At 36.9% G+C, this 17663-nt stretch overlaps 1 protein-coding gene across 7 annotated transcripts in view; it reads left to right on the forward strand.

The window, feature by feature from the left end:
- PDS5B (PDS5 cohesin associated factor B) overlaps nt 1-17663 on the forward strand; it is a 258856-nt gene that overhangs the window by 178598 nt on the left and 62595 nt on the right. For all 7 annotated transcript variants that reach the window (XM_079779314.1, XM_079779316.1, XM_079779317.1 and 4 more), the window contains exons 20-21: nt 8978-9101; nt 11926-12084. In XM_079779314.1, coding sequence (XP_079635440.1) covers nt 8978-9101; nt 11926-12084 — 283 coding nt within the window. The remainder of the gene's footprint in view (nt 1-8977; nt 9102-11925; nt 12085-17663) is intronic.

Here is a 17663-nt window from a genome sequence, read left to right on the forward strand (position 1 = left end):
CTGCTGGCCTATGAAGTCTTCTAAGATTTTTATGGTTTCCCATCTTACATTTAAGTCCTTTAACCATTTTGAGTTTATTTTTGCGTATGGTGTAAGTTGGTGGTCTAGTTTCATTTCTTTGCATGTATCTGACCGACTTTCCCAGCACCATTTATTGAAGAAACTATCTTAACTCCATTGTATGCTCCTGCCTCCTTTGTCAAATATTAATTGAGCATAATAGCTTGGGTCTATTTCTGGATTCTCTGTTCTGTTCCATTGGTCTTTATGTCTGTTCTTGTGCCAGTACCAGCCTGTTTTAAGAATTGTGGCTTTGTAATATAGCTTTATATCTGGTATTGTGATCCATCCAACATTGTTCCTCTTTCTCAAGATTTCTGTGGGTATTCGGAGTCTTTTTTTATTCCAGATGAATTTTTGGAGAGTTTGCTCTAAGTCTGTGAAATATGCTGTTAGTCTTTTAATTGGGGAGTGCATTGAATCTATAAATTACTTTGGGGAGTATGGACATTTTAATGATGTTGATTCTACCAATTGATGAATACAGCGTGTTCTTACATTTGTTTTATGTCTTACTGTCTTTTTTATCAATGTCCTGTAGTTTTCTGAGTACAGGTCTTTTACCTCTTTAGTTAAATTTATTTCTTGGCATCTTAATTTTTTTTTTGTTGCAATGGTAAATGGGATTGATTTTTAGTTTCTCTTTCTGTGAGTTCATTATTGGTGTATAAAAAAACCATGGATTTCTGGGTGTTAATTTTGTATCCTGCTACATTGCCAAATTCATTTATTAAGTCTAGTAGTTTTTTGATGGAGTGTTTGAGTTTTTCTATGTACAGTATCATATCTTCTGTGAATAATGGCAGTTTTACTTCTTCTTTTCCAGTTTGGATGCCTTTTATTTCTTCTTCTTGTCTGATCACTATGACCAATAATTCCAGTCCTATAACCAACAGGAGTGGTGAAAGTGGGCATCCCTGTCTTGTTCCTGTTCTTAGGGGATGTGAGTTTAGTTTTTGCCCATTGAGTATGATGTTGGCTGTAGTTTTGTCATATAAGTCTTTTTTTATGTTGAGGTATGATTCCTCTGTTCCCACTTTGCTAAGAGGTTTTTGTCAAGAAAGGGTGTTAGAATTTGTCAAATGCTTTTTCTGCATCGATTGATATGATTATGTGGTTTTTGTCTCAGTTTGTTTATATGATGTATCACATTTATTGCTTTGTGGATATTGTACCATCCTTGCATCCCTGAAACAAATCCTACTTGATCATGGTGTATGATCTTTCTGATGTAATGCTGGGTCTAATTTGCTAGTATTTTGTTGAGGATTTTAGCATCTATGTTCATCAAAGATATTGGTCTGTAGTTCTCTTTCTTTGTTGTGTCTTCATTTGGTTTTGGAATTAGGGTAATGCTGGCTTCATAGAAAGAGCTTGTAAGTGTGCGTTCCTCTTGAATTTTTTGGAATAGTCTGAGGAGGATAGGTTTTAGTTCTTCTTTGAATGCTTGGTAGAACTCCTCTGTAAAGCTGTCCAGACCAGGGTTTTTGTTTGCTGGAAGATTTTTTATTAACTAATTCAATTTCTTTTGTAGTTATCAGCCTCTTCAGGTGTTTTGATTCTTCCTGATTGAGTTTTGGAAGCTTGTATTTTTCTAAGGATATGTCCATTTCTTCTAGGTTGACCACTTTCTTGGAATAGAGTTGTTCATAGTATTTTTTTTTAATCCTTTGTATTTCTGTGGGGTAGGTTGTTATTTTGCCTCTTTCATTTCTGATTTTGTTTATTTGGGTCCTCTCCCTTTGCTTCTTGGTGAGCCTGGCTAGAGGTTCATCAATCTGTTTTTCCTTTCAAAGAACCAACTCTTGGTTTCATTTATGTATTGTATTTTTTTTTTTTTTTGGTCTTTATGTCATTTATTTCCACTCTGGTGTTTATTATTTCCTTCCTTCTGCTTACTCAGGGCTTTTCTTGTTGCTCTCTTTCTAATTCTTTGAGTTGTAGGGTTTAGATAAATTATTGCAAGTTGTTCTTGTCTTTTTGAGTTAGGCCTGTAGAGCTATGAACTTCTCTCTCAAGACTGCTTTCACTGTATCCCATAGATTTTGGATTGTTGTGATTTCATTGTTGTTTGTTACCAGGATGCTTTTTATTTTTTCTTTGGTCTCTTTGGTAACTCAATCAGTATTTTTTTTTTGTTTTGTTGTTTTTTTTCATTGTTTTTATTGTAGTTGATTTCTAATATTTTGCCATTGTGATCTGAGAAGATGCTTGGTATGATTTGTATCTTCTTGAATTTGAATAGACTTTGCCTGTGACCCAATATGTGGTCGATCTTTGAAAATGCCCCATGTGCACTTGAGAAGAATGTATATTCTGTAGCTCTGGGGTGAAATGTTCTGAAGATGTCAATTAATTCCATCTGATCTAGTGATTCATTTAGGATTGATGTTTCTTTGCTGATTTTTTGTTTAGAGGATTTATCCAGTGCTGTCAATGGAGTATTAAAGTCCCCTACTATGACTGTATTGATGTCGATCTCTTCCTTGATATCTTCCAGAATTTTTTTTTTTTATAATTTTCGGTGCTCCTGTATTTGGTGCATATATGTTTACCAAAGTTATATCCTCTTGTTGAATTGTCCCTTTAGTATTATGAAGTGGCCTTCCTTATCTGTTTTTATGTCCTTCACTTTGAGGTCCAATTTCTCAGATATATAAGTATTGCTACCCCAGGTTTTTTGGGTTTTTTTTTGTGTGTGTGTTTTTTTTTTAATTCTATTCACCTGAAAAATTTTTCTCCATTTCTTCACTATCAGTCTGTGTGAGTCCTTTGTTCTGAGATGGATCTCTTGTAGACAGCAGATATATATATATATATATATATATATATATATATATATATATATATATATATATATATCATGTTTTCTTATCCATTCTGCTACCTTATGTCTTTTGATTGGAGCATTTAGTCCATTTACATTTAAGGTTATTATTGATAGGTACTTATTTGTCGCCATTTTTATTATTTATGCCTGTGTTCCTTCTTCCCTATTTCTTTCTTTTACAGCGGTAGCTTAAGCATTTCTTGCATTGTTGGTTTGGTGGTAATAAACTTCCTTAGTCCTTTTTTGTCTGTGAAGCTCCTGATTTCACCTTTAATTTTGAATGATAGCCTTGCTGGGTATAGTATTCTTGGATTCAGTCCCTTGCTTTGCATCACTTTGTATATTTCATTTCATTCCCTTCTGTCCTGATGTGTTTCTGTTGAGAAATCAGTTGATAGTCTAATGGGAGATCCCTTATAGGTAAGTTTCTGCCTCTCTCTGGCAGCCTTTAAGATTCTTTGTCACTGGTGTTTGCTTATTTAATTATGATGTGTCTTGGTATTGGTCTTTTTGGGTACATCTTGTTTGGGACTCTGTAAGCTTCTTGGTCTTGTGTGAGTTTTCCCCTCGCAATATCAGGGAAGTTTTCTGTCATTTGTTCTTCAAACAACTTTTCTATGCCTTGTTCAGTTTCCTCTCCTTCTGGAACCCATACTATGCAGATGTTGTTTCGTTTCGTGTTGTCCCAAAGCTCCCTTAGGCTCTCCTCCTGTTTTTTAAGGTTTTTTTTTTAAAGTTGCTGCTCTGCTTGGGTCTTTTTTCCTACTTTATCTTCTAGCTCACTGATGCGGTCCTCAGCTTCTTCTAGTCTATTTTTGATGCTTTCTATTGCATTCTTCATTTCTACTTTCTTGTTCTTCATTTCCTCTTATTTTTACACATGTTGAATTTGTCTTCCATACTTTTAAGCATCTTTATGGCCATTGCTCTTAATTCTTTCTCTGACAAATTGCTTGCCTTCATTTCATTTACTACCTTTTCTGGTGATTTCTCCTTTTCTTTTGTATTGGGGCTGTTTATTTGTCTCCCCATTTTTGCTCCTCTCAGGTTGTCTGGTTATGTGGATCACTCTCTACCACGTTTACCAAAAGGCACAAAATACTCAACAAGACATGACACAGAGGGAACAAAACACTAATGTATTCACGACACCGATAACCCCAAATTAAGGTGACCACCAGAGAAAAGAGAATTATGGAAGAGAAGAGTGCAAAAGTCATTTTTAGAAAAGGAAAAATGGTAAGAGAGAAAAGAGAAATTAGAAGAAAGAAGGGGAGAAAAATATACGTATATGGGGAGAAAACTCCTCAAAACCAACAAGTAAACCAAAAAATGCAAACAACAAACACTAGACAAAAAGGAGGAGAGCTGAGTCTAAAGAGGCAGGGCTTATTTCCAGAAGGGAATGTAAAGGAATGGAATGAATAGGAGAATCGCCCTGATTCAGTATTGAGGAGGTAGATAGAGAATGAGTGTATAAGAAGAAAAGTAGAGAACAAAATACTCAATTAAAAATAATAATAAATATAGTAATTAAAAAAATAATAAAAATTTAAAAAATATATATTTAAAAATCTATATGTATAAAGCCTAAGCGACCATCCGACCGTTCAACCATCGACCAGTAGCCATGATGCGCAATGAACACCAGGGGGCAGAAGCTCAACGCAGGATCTGGCGAGCTGTGGTGACTTGGCAGCTGTGGTTGTCAGGTGCCGCACCTGGAACCAGAGAGGAGGGAGCCCGATTCCGGGGGGTGTCACCCAAGAATCGCCCTCTTGCAATCCAGGACCCCTCGGGGGATGTTAGAGAGCTGATTTCGGCCCGATCTCTGCAGGCCAGGTCGAGGGACCCAACCGATGCACAAATCTGTGCAGTTGGCCTCTACTATATATATTTAAAAGTTTATGTATATATTTTTAAAAAGAACAAGGTTTTCCCCTTTCTTTTATCTATATATTCATCTACTTTTGGAAAAGGAGAATAGAGTAGAGAGCAGATAGGCATGACTTTGGTGAATAAAACTAATTAAGGTATTAGTAGAAGAGAATAAGCAAGGAGAGGAAAAATAAAAGCATAAAATAAGAAACAAAAACAAAACACAACAATTAGAAAAAGAAGTTGGCTAGCGAAGAAATAGAAAAGAGAAGGGTGCATGGACTTGGAGCAGGGGAGAGGAAATTAGATATATGAGTAAGCCAACAGAGACTACTTTAATAGTAATATGTCAATAAAGGAGATAAAATCAGTTTTTAACCAGGAGTAAAAAGAAAGGAGAGAGAATCTAAAGCAGGAACAGGAGAAGTGAAACAGGATGAAAAAGGGGGTAGTGAGGAAGATAGGGTTGACATAAAGGAAAAAATGAGATAGAGCAGAATAATGATAAAAATATAAAAATAGAATGTAGAACACTAATCCAAAATAATGATAATAATAAATAAAAATAATTTAAAAAAGTAAAATAAAAGAAAAAAATTTTGGTTTCTTAAGTAAAAGATAAAAAGAAAAGTGTAGTGCCCCTAGCCCATTTGGGTCAGTGGATAGAGCATTGGCCTGCAGACTAGGGTCCCAGGTTTGATTCTTTTCAAGGGCACATGCCTGGGTTATGGGCTCAATCTCCAATAGGGGGAATGCAGGAGGAAGCCAATCACTGATTCTCTCTCATCATTGATGTTTCTATCTCTCTCTTCCTATCCCTTCCTCTCTGAAATCCATAAAAATCTATTTTTAAAAAAGTGAAGTAGTGAATTTTGTTCACTTCAGCTGAGTTTTAATGTCCCATGGGGGCTGGCTTAAGACCCTTCTCTACTGTTCTGTCTGCCACATCTCAGTTTCCTGTTAGGTAATCAGCACTGTGTTTACTTCCTAGTGATCCTCTAATCCTCTGTGTTAGAAGCCACAGCCTTGGTTTCAGGCAGTCAGGATCAGTCTGCCAGCTTTGTTTTTCTGCCTGCTTTCAATCATATTTACACAAGTGTCTATTTCTGACACAGCCTCTAGGTGGCGGTGTTTCTGTATTAGTTTCTGGAACCAAATTGTCCCTCAACCCAGTCCCCAAGGCTCGCTGCATTTATTTCGAATCTTTGTGTCCCTGTCGAGCTCAAGGTTGGGTATGGCTGTGCTGCTAGGAGGGCCCTGGTCTTCAGGAGAAAAATGTCTGTTCAGGGTTGAGGGGGATCGGACTGTCCCAGAGCTGGCTTCCTGATCGCCTCCCCCTATTTTGCTCCCCAGCTTCTACAAAACCACCTTCCCCTGTTCCGCAGCCTCGGTGAGTGTTTGTAATTGAAAAATCCTATGCATTGGGTTTAGCAAGTAAAAGCAAGGAAAATATAAAGACAGAGCAACCGTGTTGCTGTACATCTCCTCACCTCCGGCCCTGTGCGGCCAGTGCAGAACTTCAGGCTGCCTTTCTGGGCACAGCCTCCCACGGCTGTGGGCTTAGATCTAGAGTCCCCGGCTATCAGCAGCCCTGTGGACCCCCTTCCACAGTCGAGTGCTACACGTGTCCTCAAGGGACTCGGAGTTGGTGCAGTGCCATTTCCCACTGATACTCTAGTCCTGGCTGCACGCATTTTTCCCTCCAGCCCAGAACCCCAATGTCACCATGCTCCAGGCGACCTCTCACCTTTCTGTCCATGGATTGTCTCATCAGCTGTGTTTAATTCGCCAATTCCAGGTGTATGTTATTCAATTAAGCTGTTTCTTCTGTCTGCTCCGTGAGAAGGCTCTGGACCTGTCCCCTTTTTGGCTGCCATTTTTGTCTCCACCTGGACAAACTTTTTAGGCCCCTCCAGCTGCAAAGGCTAGAGTCTCGGTGTTCATGGGTTCGCAGCTGAGGCAGCTGGTCTGGCTGGTGTGGCTGTAGGGTCCCAGGTGGTGTCCGAGGTCTCCCCGGGTGGAGGTGAGGCTGGGTTCCCTGGGAGAGATTTCAGCGGTAGTAGAGGCTGCCTGGCTAGGGGATCCTGGTCCGCCAATCCCCAATAGTCCTGTGGAATAACTGTCCCTCACTCACACATACACACACACCCCACGCATCCACGCTCTCTCACTCACACTCTCTTCCTCACTGCTGTCCTATCACTGCCATCTTGGGTCTCAATTTTTGTATTATATATTTTTCCATGCAAACAACTGTAAACCTACTTTTGCTCACCCCGTATATTACATTTGGGTCTTTTTATGTATTTCACTTCTGTGTTCATTATGTTTATATTTTCTTCTTACCTTCTTGAGTATATGGAGCATATTTATAATAGCTGGGTTGTTGATGTCTTTGCTAATTCCATCACCTGTGCCATTTCTGGACCTGTTTCCATTGATTAATTTTCTCCTAGTTATAAATGACAAGGTCATTCTACTATGGCTGGTGGAAACATGAAATATTACCAGCCCTGTGTGTGTAAGGGCTTTTTTTTTTTTTTTGCCTACTGCTTTTCAACGTTCTTTTCCTGGTACTCATGCATGGCATTGCTCATTATTTAGCCAGAGTCTTGGGGATATCCCTCTAGGGATGCCTAGAACTCAAGTTCCCTTTCTCTCTTTGTAGCTCCCTGCTCTGTGGTATTCTGCCATGAAAAGTATAGCTCCCATGGCCTCCCTGAACCTTCTGTCTCTGTTCCCCTCAACATGTGACCACTAGGCTCTATTCTGGTTACTTCTGTTTGCACTGCAGTCTGGAGACGACCTCTGTGCAGTGTGTGGGAGCAGATGTAGGGCTCTTCTAGTTTCCCATCCTTTAGGGTTTATCGTACTGTGCTGCCTACTGCCCGATGTCTGAAACCTTTAACATATTTTATCTTGTGTCCTACTTGTTCAAGATAGAGTAAATCCAGTCTCAGATATACTTTCATAATCGAAAGCAGAAGTCCTCTCAGGATAGTTTAATTTGTATTTTTTAAAAATAAGTGAAGGTAAACATCCTTTCACATATCATGGGGCAGTTTGTCTAGCTTTTTTTGAAGAGCTTTCTACTCTTTATATCCAACACATTTTTCCATGATATTGTTGGTCTTTTCATTCTCTATTTGTGCAAGGACTTTGCATGCTAAGGATATTAATCCCTTTCTCTAATATGAAATGCAAAATTTCTCCTCAATTTATCATGTGTCTTTTTAACATATTTTGCTGTTGATATCTTTTCTGAGACTTTATTATGATTGTGATGCATTATTGTATCTTTGATTTCTTAGTACTGGAGAATTGGGTTGATATTAGGCAAGGAGGAGGATTCAGAAGTTTAATCACTGTGATTATTTGAAAAATGGTTGAGCTAAGAAGTTCTGATGTATTCAGTATCTATATTAAGTTTTTGTGTAGTATAATGATATGATATATGAATGTTTTTCCAAGTAGCTACATGACTCACTCCCTAACTCCCTCAGAACTCTGCTCAATTAACTTTATCAGAAAGGTCTTCTGTAATCACCCTATTTGAAATGTTAACACTCTTACATATGTCTATCCTCTGTTTCTTTATTTTCCTCTACAGCAGTTATCACAATTTGACATGACACATATTTTGCTAATTTATGTATTATCATTTGTGTTGTCCCCAATATGCTGGTACCATTAAGGCAAGGATTTTGGACTTTTAATACTGCTTGGCACATAGTAAGCACTCAATTTGTATTGGTTAAATAATCAAATTTCCCTTTACATAGATTGTTCTGGGACCAATTGAAAGATGAACTGGAGAGAAAGGGAAACTTCAGAAAGAAGGAACAATTAAGTCCAACAATTAGGTCCCTTTACAGTGGTCTTATATATAAGGTGGCAAGTTAGCTGGAGTGATAGCAGTGAGGATAAAAGAGAAAAGAATATTGGAACTCACATTAAACAGGAGAAATGAGTCATCATTCTTATTTGTATTTGTAATTGTTAAGTAAAAAGGAAAATATTTGTATTTGGGTTATATTTTTAATATAGATATTAATAAAGCAAAAGTATAGATGATTGAAAGTGAGTCTGTGTAGATGTTGTGACTTTTTTGTCCTTACAAAATGTTACTTTAGAAATATAAGCATTACAGTGCCTAGTGGAAGTCATGCTGATTTTTCTGATTTATTGTTTTTCTTTTTTTTCTTTTAGAGCTTTGCTTCCTGTTTTACATCACAAATCTAAAAAAGGACCTCCCCGTCAAGCCAAATATGCTATTCATTGTATCCATGCAATATTTTCTAGTAAAGAGACCCAGTTTGCACAGATATTTGAGGTAAAGAGAAAAAGAATTTTTGTTTCATATGTTATAGTTAAAAAACAAATACTAATGATTTTACAGAATACAGAATGTTCGCATTTGGAGATACATCATTTTATAATATACAGTAAGTCTTCAACTTTATTGATAGGTTCTGCTAAGTGAAGTGAAATGGTATATAACAAAAACAATTTTACTGTTGGCTGATTGATATAAACAAGAGTGAAGTTCCTGTGGCATCTCAAGAAAATGACATTATTCGAGGACCTGCTGTATTTTTAGAATTGCATCAGTATAATTGCTATTAATGAATTCTTTGTGACAACTAAAATTTAGATATCAAATAATTGTATAATATTTTTGACACATATTTATACATTATAATATTTATACCTTATACATTGTATTTATACCAATACATGTATTAGGAAACCTTTATTAATAATATAATCCTCCTATCACATACAAGGTTGGCTGGCTTTCTGGAAAAAGGTTTCATAGAAATATGTGACCTTTATGAGGTTATTATTAATCTAGGCTCTGGCCATTAATTCTGCTTTTTCAGAAATGATTTTATCATTTTATTGTGGAAAATTTTTACACTACTATAATAAACTAATTGAAACTAATTTACACTATCAGATTTTTGTCTGTAATATAAACAGCAAGCTGGAACTTATGTGCAATGAAAGTATTGAGGGAAGTCATCAAGAATAGCAGAAAGTACATTCATGTAAATATACTATTTTTAAAAATCCTCACCCAAGGATATTTTTTCCATTGATTTTTAGAGAGAGTGGAAGGGAGGGAGGAGGGGGAAAGCAAGATGGACATCACATACCCCAACTGGGTTGGGGAATGGAACTTGCAACCTAGGTATTGGCTCTTGACTAGAAATTGAACCTGTGACCTTTTGGGCCTAGGGCCGACACTCTAACCACTGAGCAAAGGGGGCCAGAGCTAAATATACATTTGATTAAATGAAGCTTTATAGTGCCCTCGTATGTTGGAAAAGAACAGTTCTATTGTTTTTCCAAACTTAGATTTCTTGGTGTTCAGTATGGGAGGATAGAGCATCAATTCTTCATTAAAATCTGTTATGGCCATAGCCAGTTTGGCTCAATGGATAGAGCGTTGGCCTGAGGACCAAAGGTTCCCAAGTTCGATTCCAGTCAAGGGCACGTACCTTGGTTGCAGGCTCCTCCCCCACCCAGGCCCCGGTAAGAGCGTTTGCAGGAGGCAACCAATGTGCTTCTCTCACATTGTTTTTTCTCTCTCTTTCACTCGCCTCAAAAATCAATGGGAAAAAATATCCTCAAATTATGATTAACAACAACAACAAAAATCTGTTATGAAAATTTCTAATCGCTAGTATATTCACTTTTTTCACATTCAAAAGATACAAAACAAATATCCAAATAGCAAAAAGTTTTGTGCTGCACCCCACTCCTGTATCCCCAGCCACCTAGTTTTCTTTCTCAGAGGCAACCAATGTTATCAGCTTCTAATGTACTTTTTTGGAGAGGTTTTATTCATATACAAATAATATAAATACAGACATACACATTTTGTCTCCTACTCTTATACCAGTGATGGCATACTATAGTCACTCTTATGAATATTTGATTTTTAAAATTTAGCAATACACTTTACATATCATACTGTATATTTATATGAGGAGCCTCATTCTTTTTCACTGAAAAATGAATATTATTGGTTGGGTTTCCTGTCAGAATAGTAAAATAATTTTATTAGTTATGAAATTCACTATTTAATGCTATGAAAAGCCACAAGAAATGCATGTGACTATACATAATAAAAGCTTTTTCTTGCTCCTGAAAAAGACCTGTAGGGTGTTTGGATTGTATTCTGACCAGTGGCTTAGGCACACTAACTCTTTTTGATTAATGGCTTTCCTTTAAGTCCCACTGAATCCTTGCTATTCAGCCAGCCAGTGAGTAAGGAGGGAGAATGTGGAGAAGACACATTGATCATACCTGCCTCAGTGTAGGCATGACATACCTCACTTTTACTCCCATTCTGTTAGCCAGACTTATTCACATATCCTGATCTAACTGCCAAGGAGGCTGCCCCTATAGTCAGGAAGTAGAAAAGAAGAGGATATTGGTGAGTCCAGCTATCTCTAACATATTCATATATGTGGTCATAAAATACATGATTCTTTTGCTGAAATGTTTCTTTACCTACCTCTAAATATGACATGAACAAAACCAAAAATATTTAAACATGATGCTTTCTAGACATAAATAACATATGGAAGTTTAAATGTAAGCTTGAGCTACTACCTATACAATGTATATGTATTGAAATTTTGTAATATTTTTAATTTGAAAATGAAATGTGTGAGCAGTTTATTTGCATACTCGAGGCCTGATGCACGAATTTGTGCACCAGTTGGGTCCCTCGGCCTGGCCTACAGGATCGGGCCGAAACCAGCTCACTGACATCCTCTGAGGTGTCCCAGATTGCTAGAGGGCACAGGCCAGGCCAAGGGACCCCACTGGTGCACGATTGGGGCTGGGGAGGGACATGGGAGGTTGGCCAGCCTGAGAAGGGACCGTGGGAGGGCTCCAGGGCATGTCCAGCCAGCCTCACTCAGTCCCAATCGGCCAGACCCCAGCAGCAAGCTAACCTACTGGTCGGAGCATCTTTCCCTGGTGGTCAGTGCACATCGTAGCGAGCGGTTGAGTGCCCTTAGCATATCATTAACATATTATTCTTTGATTGGTTGAACAGATGACCTGACACTTAGCATATTAGGCTTTTATTATATAGGACTTATAGAGTTGGATATATTTTCCTTTCCTCATTTTCTCAGCCTCTGCATAAGAGCCTAGATCCAAGCAATCTGGAACATCTTATAACCCCATTGGTTACTATTGGTCACATTGCTCTCCTTGCACCTGATCAATTTGCTGCTCCCTTGAAGTCTTTGGTAGCTACTTTCATTGTGAAAGATCTTCTCATGAATGATCGGGTAAGTTATTTATATCTTTTAGACTCGTGTGCTTCATGTTATCTTCTAAAATTTTACATAGCAAAGAGAGAAGTGAAATGACATAACACTTCCATTTGGCTGCCTTATTTTAGGTTTTCTTATCTTACGCTATCTCTCCATTATAAGTAAAACAACATTGAAACATCTCTTTAGTTGAGCCAAGTCATGCAATCTGAAATACATTCCTTGATAAATACAAAATATTACCTGATTCTGTCTATTTTCAACTTTACAAGGATTTAATTTTTTATGACATCTCTTTTTTAAAATGTGAAGACTGACAAGCTTGTTCACAGTATGGTTGTCATGACAGTAGTTGTTCCTTTCCCTATATACAATAGTGAATTGATTAAGGGAGCTCTGAGAGGAAATATTAGGAAATAAATGATTTTGTCTCTCTTCCATTTGTGAGTACAGTTGTCCCCCCTCATCTGCAATTGCATTTTTTTTGCCATTTCAGTTACCCACACTGAGTTGCATTCTAAAAATATTAAATGGAAAATTCCAGAAATAAACAATTCTTAAGTTTTAAATCTTGCATCATTCTGAGTAGCCTGATGAAATGTCTTGCTGTCCTCTGACCTGCCCGGGATGTGAATCATCCCTTTGTCCAGCGTCTCCATGTGGTACATACAGAACAATAAGATATTTTGGGAGATTGAGAAAGTAACCACATTCACATAACTTCTGTTACAGTATATTGTTACAATTTTTTTTTTATTGATATCTTACAGTGCCAGATATATAAATTAAACTTTATCATGGGTATTATGTTCAGGAAAAAACAGAAATTTAAGGTGGGACAAAAGTAAGTTTACAGTTTTGAGTATGTGAAACACAGAGTTTATATTATTTATTAATTATTATATTACAAGAGGCCCTGTGCATAAAAATTCATGCACTGGAGGGAGGGGTCACTCAGCCCGGCCTGCCCCCTCTCACAGTCCAGGAGCCCTCAGGGGCGGGAGGCAACCCAGTGATCAGGGGAAGGCGACACCCCCATCACACCTCTGCTGCTGCCACTGCCGGCAGCGCAAGCCTTGGCTGGCCCTGGTTACCTGCACCTTGGGCGGCTGGGGGGCTGAAGGAACTGGGGGACTCCAGAGGCAGGCGCGCAGAGTGGCTAGGCGCCTACCACCCTGGTGGGACTGAGGGAACTAGACACCACCATCTTTGAGGGTGTGGCAGTCAATTAGCATATTCCCTCATTGGCTGTGGGTGCCACCATCTTTGAGGGCAGGGCAGTCAATTAGCATATTCCCTCCTTATTGGCTGTGGGCGCTGCCATCTTCGTGATGGCGTGAGGGTCAATTAGCTTATTCCCTTTTAATTAGATAGGATTTTCCATGCAAACAACTGTAGACCTACTTTTGCCCCAGTCTATATGCTAGCCACTATTCACATATAGCTATTTAAGTTTTGTTTAGATAAACTAAATATAATTATAAATATATTCACATATATCAAGCGCTCAGTAGCCACATACTAGTAGTATTAGCACAGAACATCTACACCGTCTCAGAGAATTCTATTGGACAGTTGCTCTAGAAACGTTATTGTTTTAATTTTTACATTTAAATCTAGTTTATTTGGAATTAATTTTTGTATATGGTATGAGATAGATGTCCAAATTCATTTTTATTTCCATCTGACTCAGCACCATTTATTGAAGACTTCCTTCCCTGCTGCTTTTTTTATAAAAGACATGAAATTCACATAACATAAATTAGCTATTTTAAAGTATACAATTCAAGTAGCATTTAGTACATTCACTATGTTATACAATCACCATGTTTATCTAGTTCCAGATCATTTTTATTAAGTAGTCACTTCCTAACTATTTCCTCCTGCCTCTGGCAACCACCAATCTTCTTTTTGTCCAAATGGATTTATCTGTTCTGAATATTTCCTATAAAGAAAATTATACAATATGTGACCTTGTGTCTAATTTCTAATGTTTTTGAGGTTCATCTTCATTGTAGCATGTATCAGTGCTTCATTTCATTTTATGGATGAATAATATTCTTTTGTATGTGTTTACTACAATTAGTTTATGCATTCCTTCATTGTTGGACATTTGGATTGTTTCCACCTTTTGAATTTACAATTCACTATTTTGAATAGTGCTGCTATGAATTTTGTGTCTGAGTATTTGTTTGCATATCCAATTTTAGTTCTTTGGAATATATACCTAGGAATAAATTTGCTGGATTATATGATAATTTTATGTTTAAGTTTTTAGGAACTGCCAAACTGTTTTCACAATGGCTACACCATTTTACCTTCCCACCAGCAGTGTACAAAATTTTTAATTTCTTAACATCTTTACCAACTTGTTATTTTCTTTTAATTTGATTATAGCCGTCCTGCTGAATATGAAGTGGTTTTGATTTGCATTTTCTAATGACTAATGAAATTGGCATCTAATGTGCTTTGTAGCTATTTCTATATCTTTTTGGAAGAATGACTATTCAAATCCTTTGGCCTTCTTTTATTGCTTTGTTTATCCTTTTGTTGAGTTGTAATAGGTCTTTATATATTCTAGATACAAGTCTCTTATCAGTATATGATTTGCAAATATCTTCTCTCATTCTGTAGATTGTCTTTTCACTTCTTCAAGTTGTTCTTTAATATATTTTATTGATTTTTTACAGAGAGGAAGGGAGAGGGATAGAGAGTTAAAAACATTAATGAGAGAGAAACATCGATCAGCTGCCTCCTGCACACCCCCCACTGGGGATGTGCCCGCAACCAAGGTACATGCCCTTGACCGGAATCGAACCTGGGACCTTTCAGTCCGCAGGCCGACACTCTATCCACTGAGCCAAACCGGTTTCGGCTGTACTTTAATTTTTAAAAATTGATATATGTACATCATTATATTAGTTTTAGATGTACAACATAATGATTCAATATTGTATGTATTGTGAAACAATCAGCACAGTAATTATTTTTCTGTGGTGGGAACTTATGATATCTATTCTGTTAGTAGTTTTCAAATACATAAAAAAATATATATAATATAAATAGATAAAAATATAAAATATGTAAATATAAACATATATAATATTCAGTGACTTATTTATATTATAACTGGAAGGTTGTACCTTTTTATCTGATTCACCCATCCCTCACCCCCTGCTCTTGCAACTACCAATCTGTCCTCTGTATCTAAGTTGGGTTTTTGTTGTTGTATATGTTATATGTTATTGTTATTGTTTTGTTGTTGTTATTGTTCTATTTCTGTTTTTTTAGATTTCACATGTAAGAGAGATCATATGTTAAAAATGGCTTACATCCTATCTAATAAAGAGGGAATATGCAAATTGACCATCACCATCACAAAGCTGGTGGTGCCCATAGACACAAGATGGTGGTGCCCAGTCCCCTCAGCCCCACTGGAGTCCCCTCATCCTGCCGGGCGGCAGCCGCACCGTGTGCCTGCTGCCGGAGTCCCCCAGTCCTTTCAGTCCTGCTGGGGGAGGACAGCAGGCACACGGAGTCCCCCAGTCCTATCACAGAAGATGGGTTGCCTCAAAAGTTGGTTAAGCTTCTTAGGACAGAAAGCATTCAAAAATCTTTGAAAAGGGAATTCCAATATTTATAAAAGTTTGAACTAGACAATTCAATGTTATTTCCACTACAACCTTCTATAATATTGTGATATTAACATTCTTAATTCACATAGTACCAGCTGTATTGTATGTAAGTAGATATTATTTAAAGGAATGGCCATTGTTATTAAAACAACTCATAAAACCACACTGTTTGTATGTCAAGGACATTCTGTGTGATTTTCCTAATGGCTGGAGTTAATGCCTTTAAACGGGCAGTCGGACATCCCCCAAGGGGTCCCAGATTGGAGAGGGTCAGGTTGGGCTGAGGGACAACCCACCCCCTGTGCATGAATTTTGTGCACTGGACCTCTAGTAAACACAGAAAGGAAACACCCGCAGGAGTTGTTTTATTGTTGTTTTCAGGACAAATGATAAACTATAACTACTGAGAATTAAATTTACAGTGGCAGCCAGGAAATTAAAATAAGGTGACAAAAATACTGATCCCAATCTTGGAAGTATTGAGATCCTATTTTACCCACAGCTGATAATGTGTAGTTTCTAGAGACAGCCTATGAAATAGAAACCAAATACCAGCTCAGATAACGCTCTGGCAACAGGACAGGTATCTCTCAAATCCAGCAGACAAATACCCCAAACACATAGAGCTAAAAATTTATATAAAGCTTAAAAAGCAGTTCTTTGGTTGAGAAGTACCTTCAAAGTATAAAGTGGAAAAATGAAGGTGGAATCACAATAGACATATTCTGCTAAAATTTCTGAACTAAGGATGTCAAAAAGACCCCAAAAGTCACCATGAGGCAACCTACCAAAAAAAAGAAAAAGTAAGAACCAGATTAACTTCAGATTTCTCAGCTGCAATACTAGATTCCAAAACACAATTTTGTAAATTTTCTGTTGCCAAGTGGCATTTTGAAAGAATTACTCAAAGATATACTCCACTAAAATATTTAATTCACAAGAAAATTCAGTCTGCATAAATTATTACAAATAATAATTAAAAAAAACATAGAAAAGTTATCCTGATAAGACCAATAGACTGGCAGATGGGTTCAAAAATAATAAAATAAAAACGAACAGATGCAACTAAACTAATGAGAGACAAAATCTAAAAATAGGAAGGAAAAATATATCAGTCAATATGAAAAGCATTAAACAGAATATGGATTTAAATTGGATACTGATGTAATATATTCATGTAGTGTCCAAAAAAAAATTGCACCACAATAAGATATACAATCTGTGGACATTTATGCAACTAGCAGAATAATATCTAAATAAACCAAAACAAAAATGATTTTTTTTAAAGATTAAAATGTACATCATCACAGCAGAAAACTTGGGGGAAAAAAGATTAAGATGAAATGAAAAAATGTATATGTACAAATATAAGGAATATATAGAAATAAAATATTAAAGGGTTAGAAAATATTTAAAACTGACACCTTTCATAAATATGATTAAAAAGTTTAGCAAGAAAGATGGATATAAAATTAAAACTACAAAATAATTCCCCAAATTAACATAAAATCTAATTTTAACAACCAAAGTACCTAACAAAGTTGTACATAGAACTTTTAAAATTTTTTTTACAGAGAAAATTATAAAACTTTAGTGAAAGACATCTTGTGGATAAGCAGACAGACAAAGCAATGAAAAAGAATAGAGGGGCCTGGCAGGTGTGCTCAGTGATTGAGCATTGACCCATGAACCAGGAGGTTATGGTTTGATTCTTGGTCATGGCACATGCCTGGGTTTAGGGCTCAATCCCCAGTAGCTGGTGTGTTAGGAAGAAGCCAATCGATGATTCTCTGTCTGTCTCCCTTCTTCTATCTGAAATCAATAAAAACATTTAAAAATTTTTTTAAATAATAGAAGCAATAGTAGTAGCATTGCAGATGACTGAAAGGGGGGATTTTTCAATAAATTGTGTTATCCTATGGGAAGTAAAAAGAAATGGAACCCTTAAATCACAGCATA

This window comes from Cnephaeus nilssonii (genome assembly GCF_951640355.1).
Source record: "Cnephaeus nilssonii genome assembly, chromosome: 8".
Classification (NCBI taxonomy): domain Eukaryota; kingdom Metazoa; phylum Chordata; class Mammalia; order Chiroptera; family Vespertilionidae; genus Cnephaeus; species Cnephaeus nilssonii.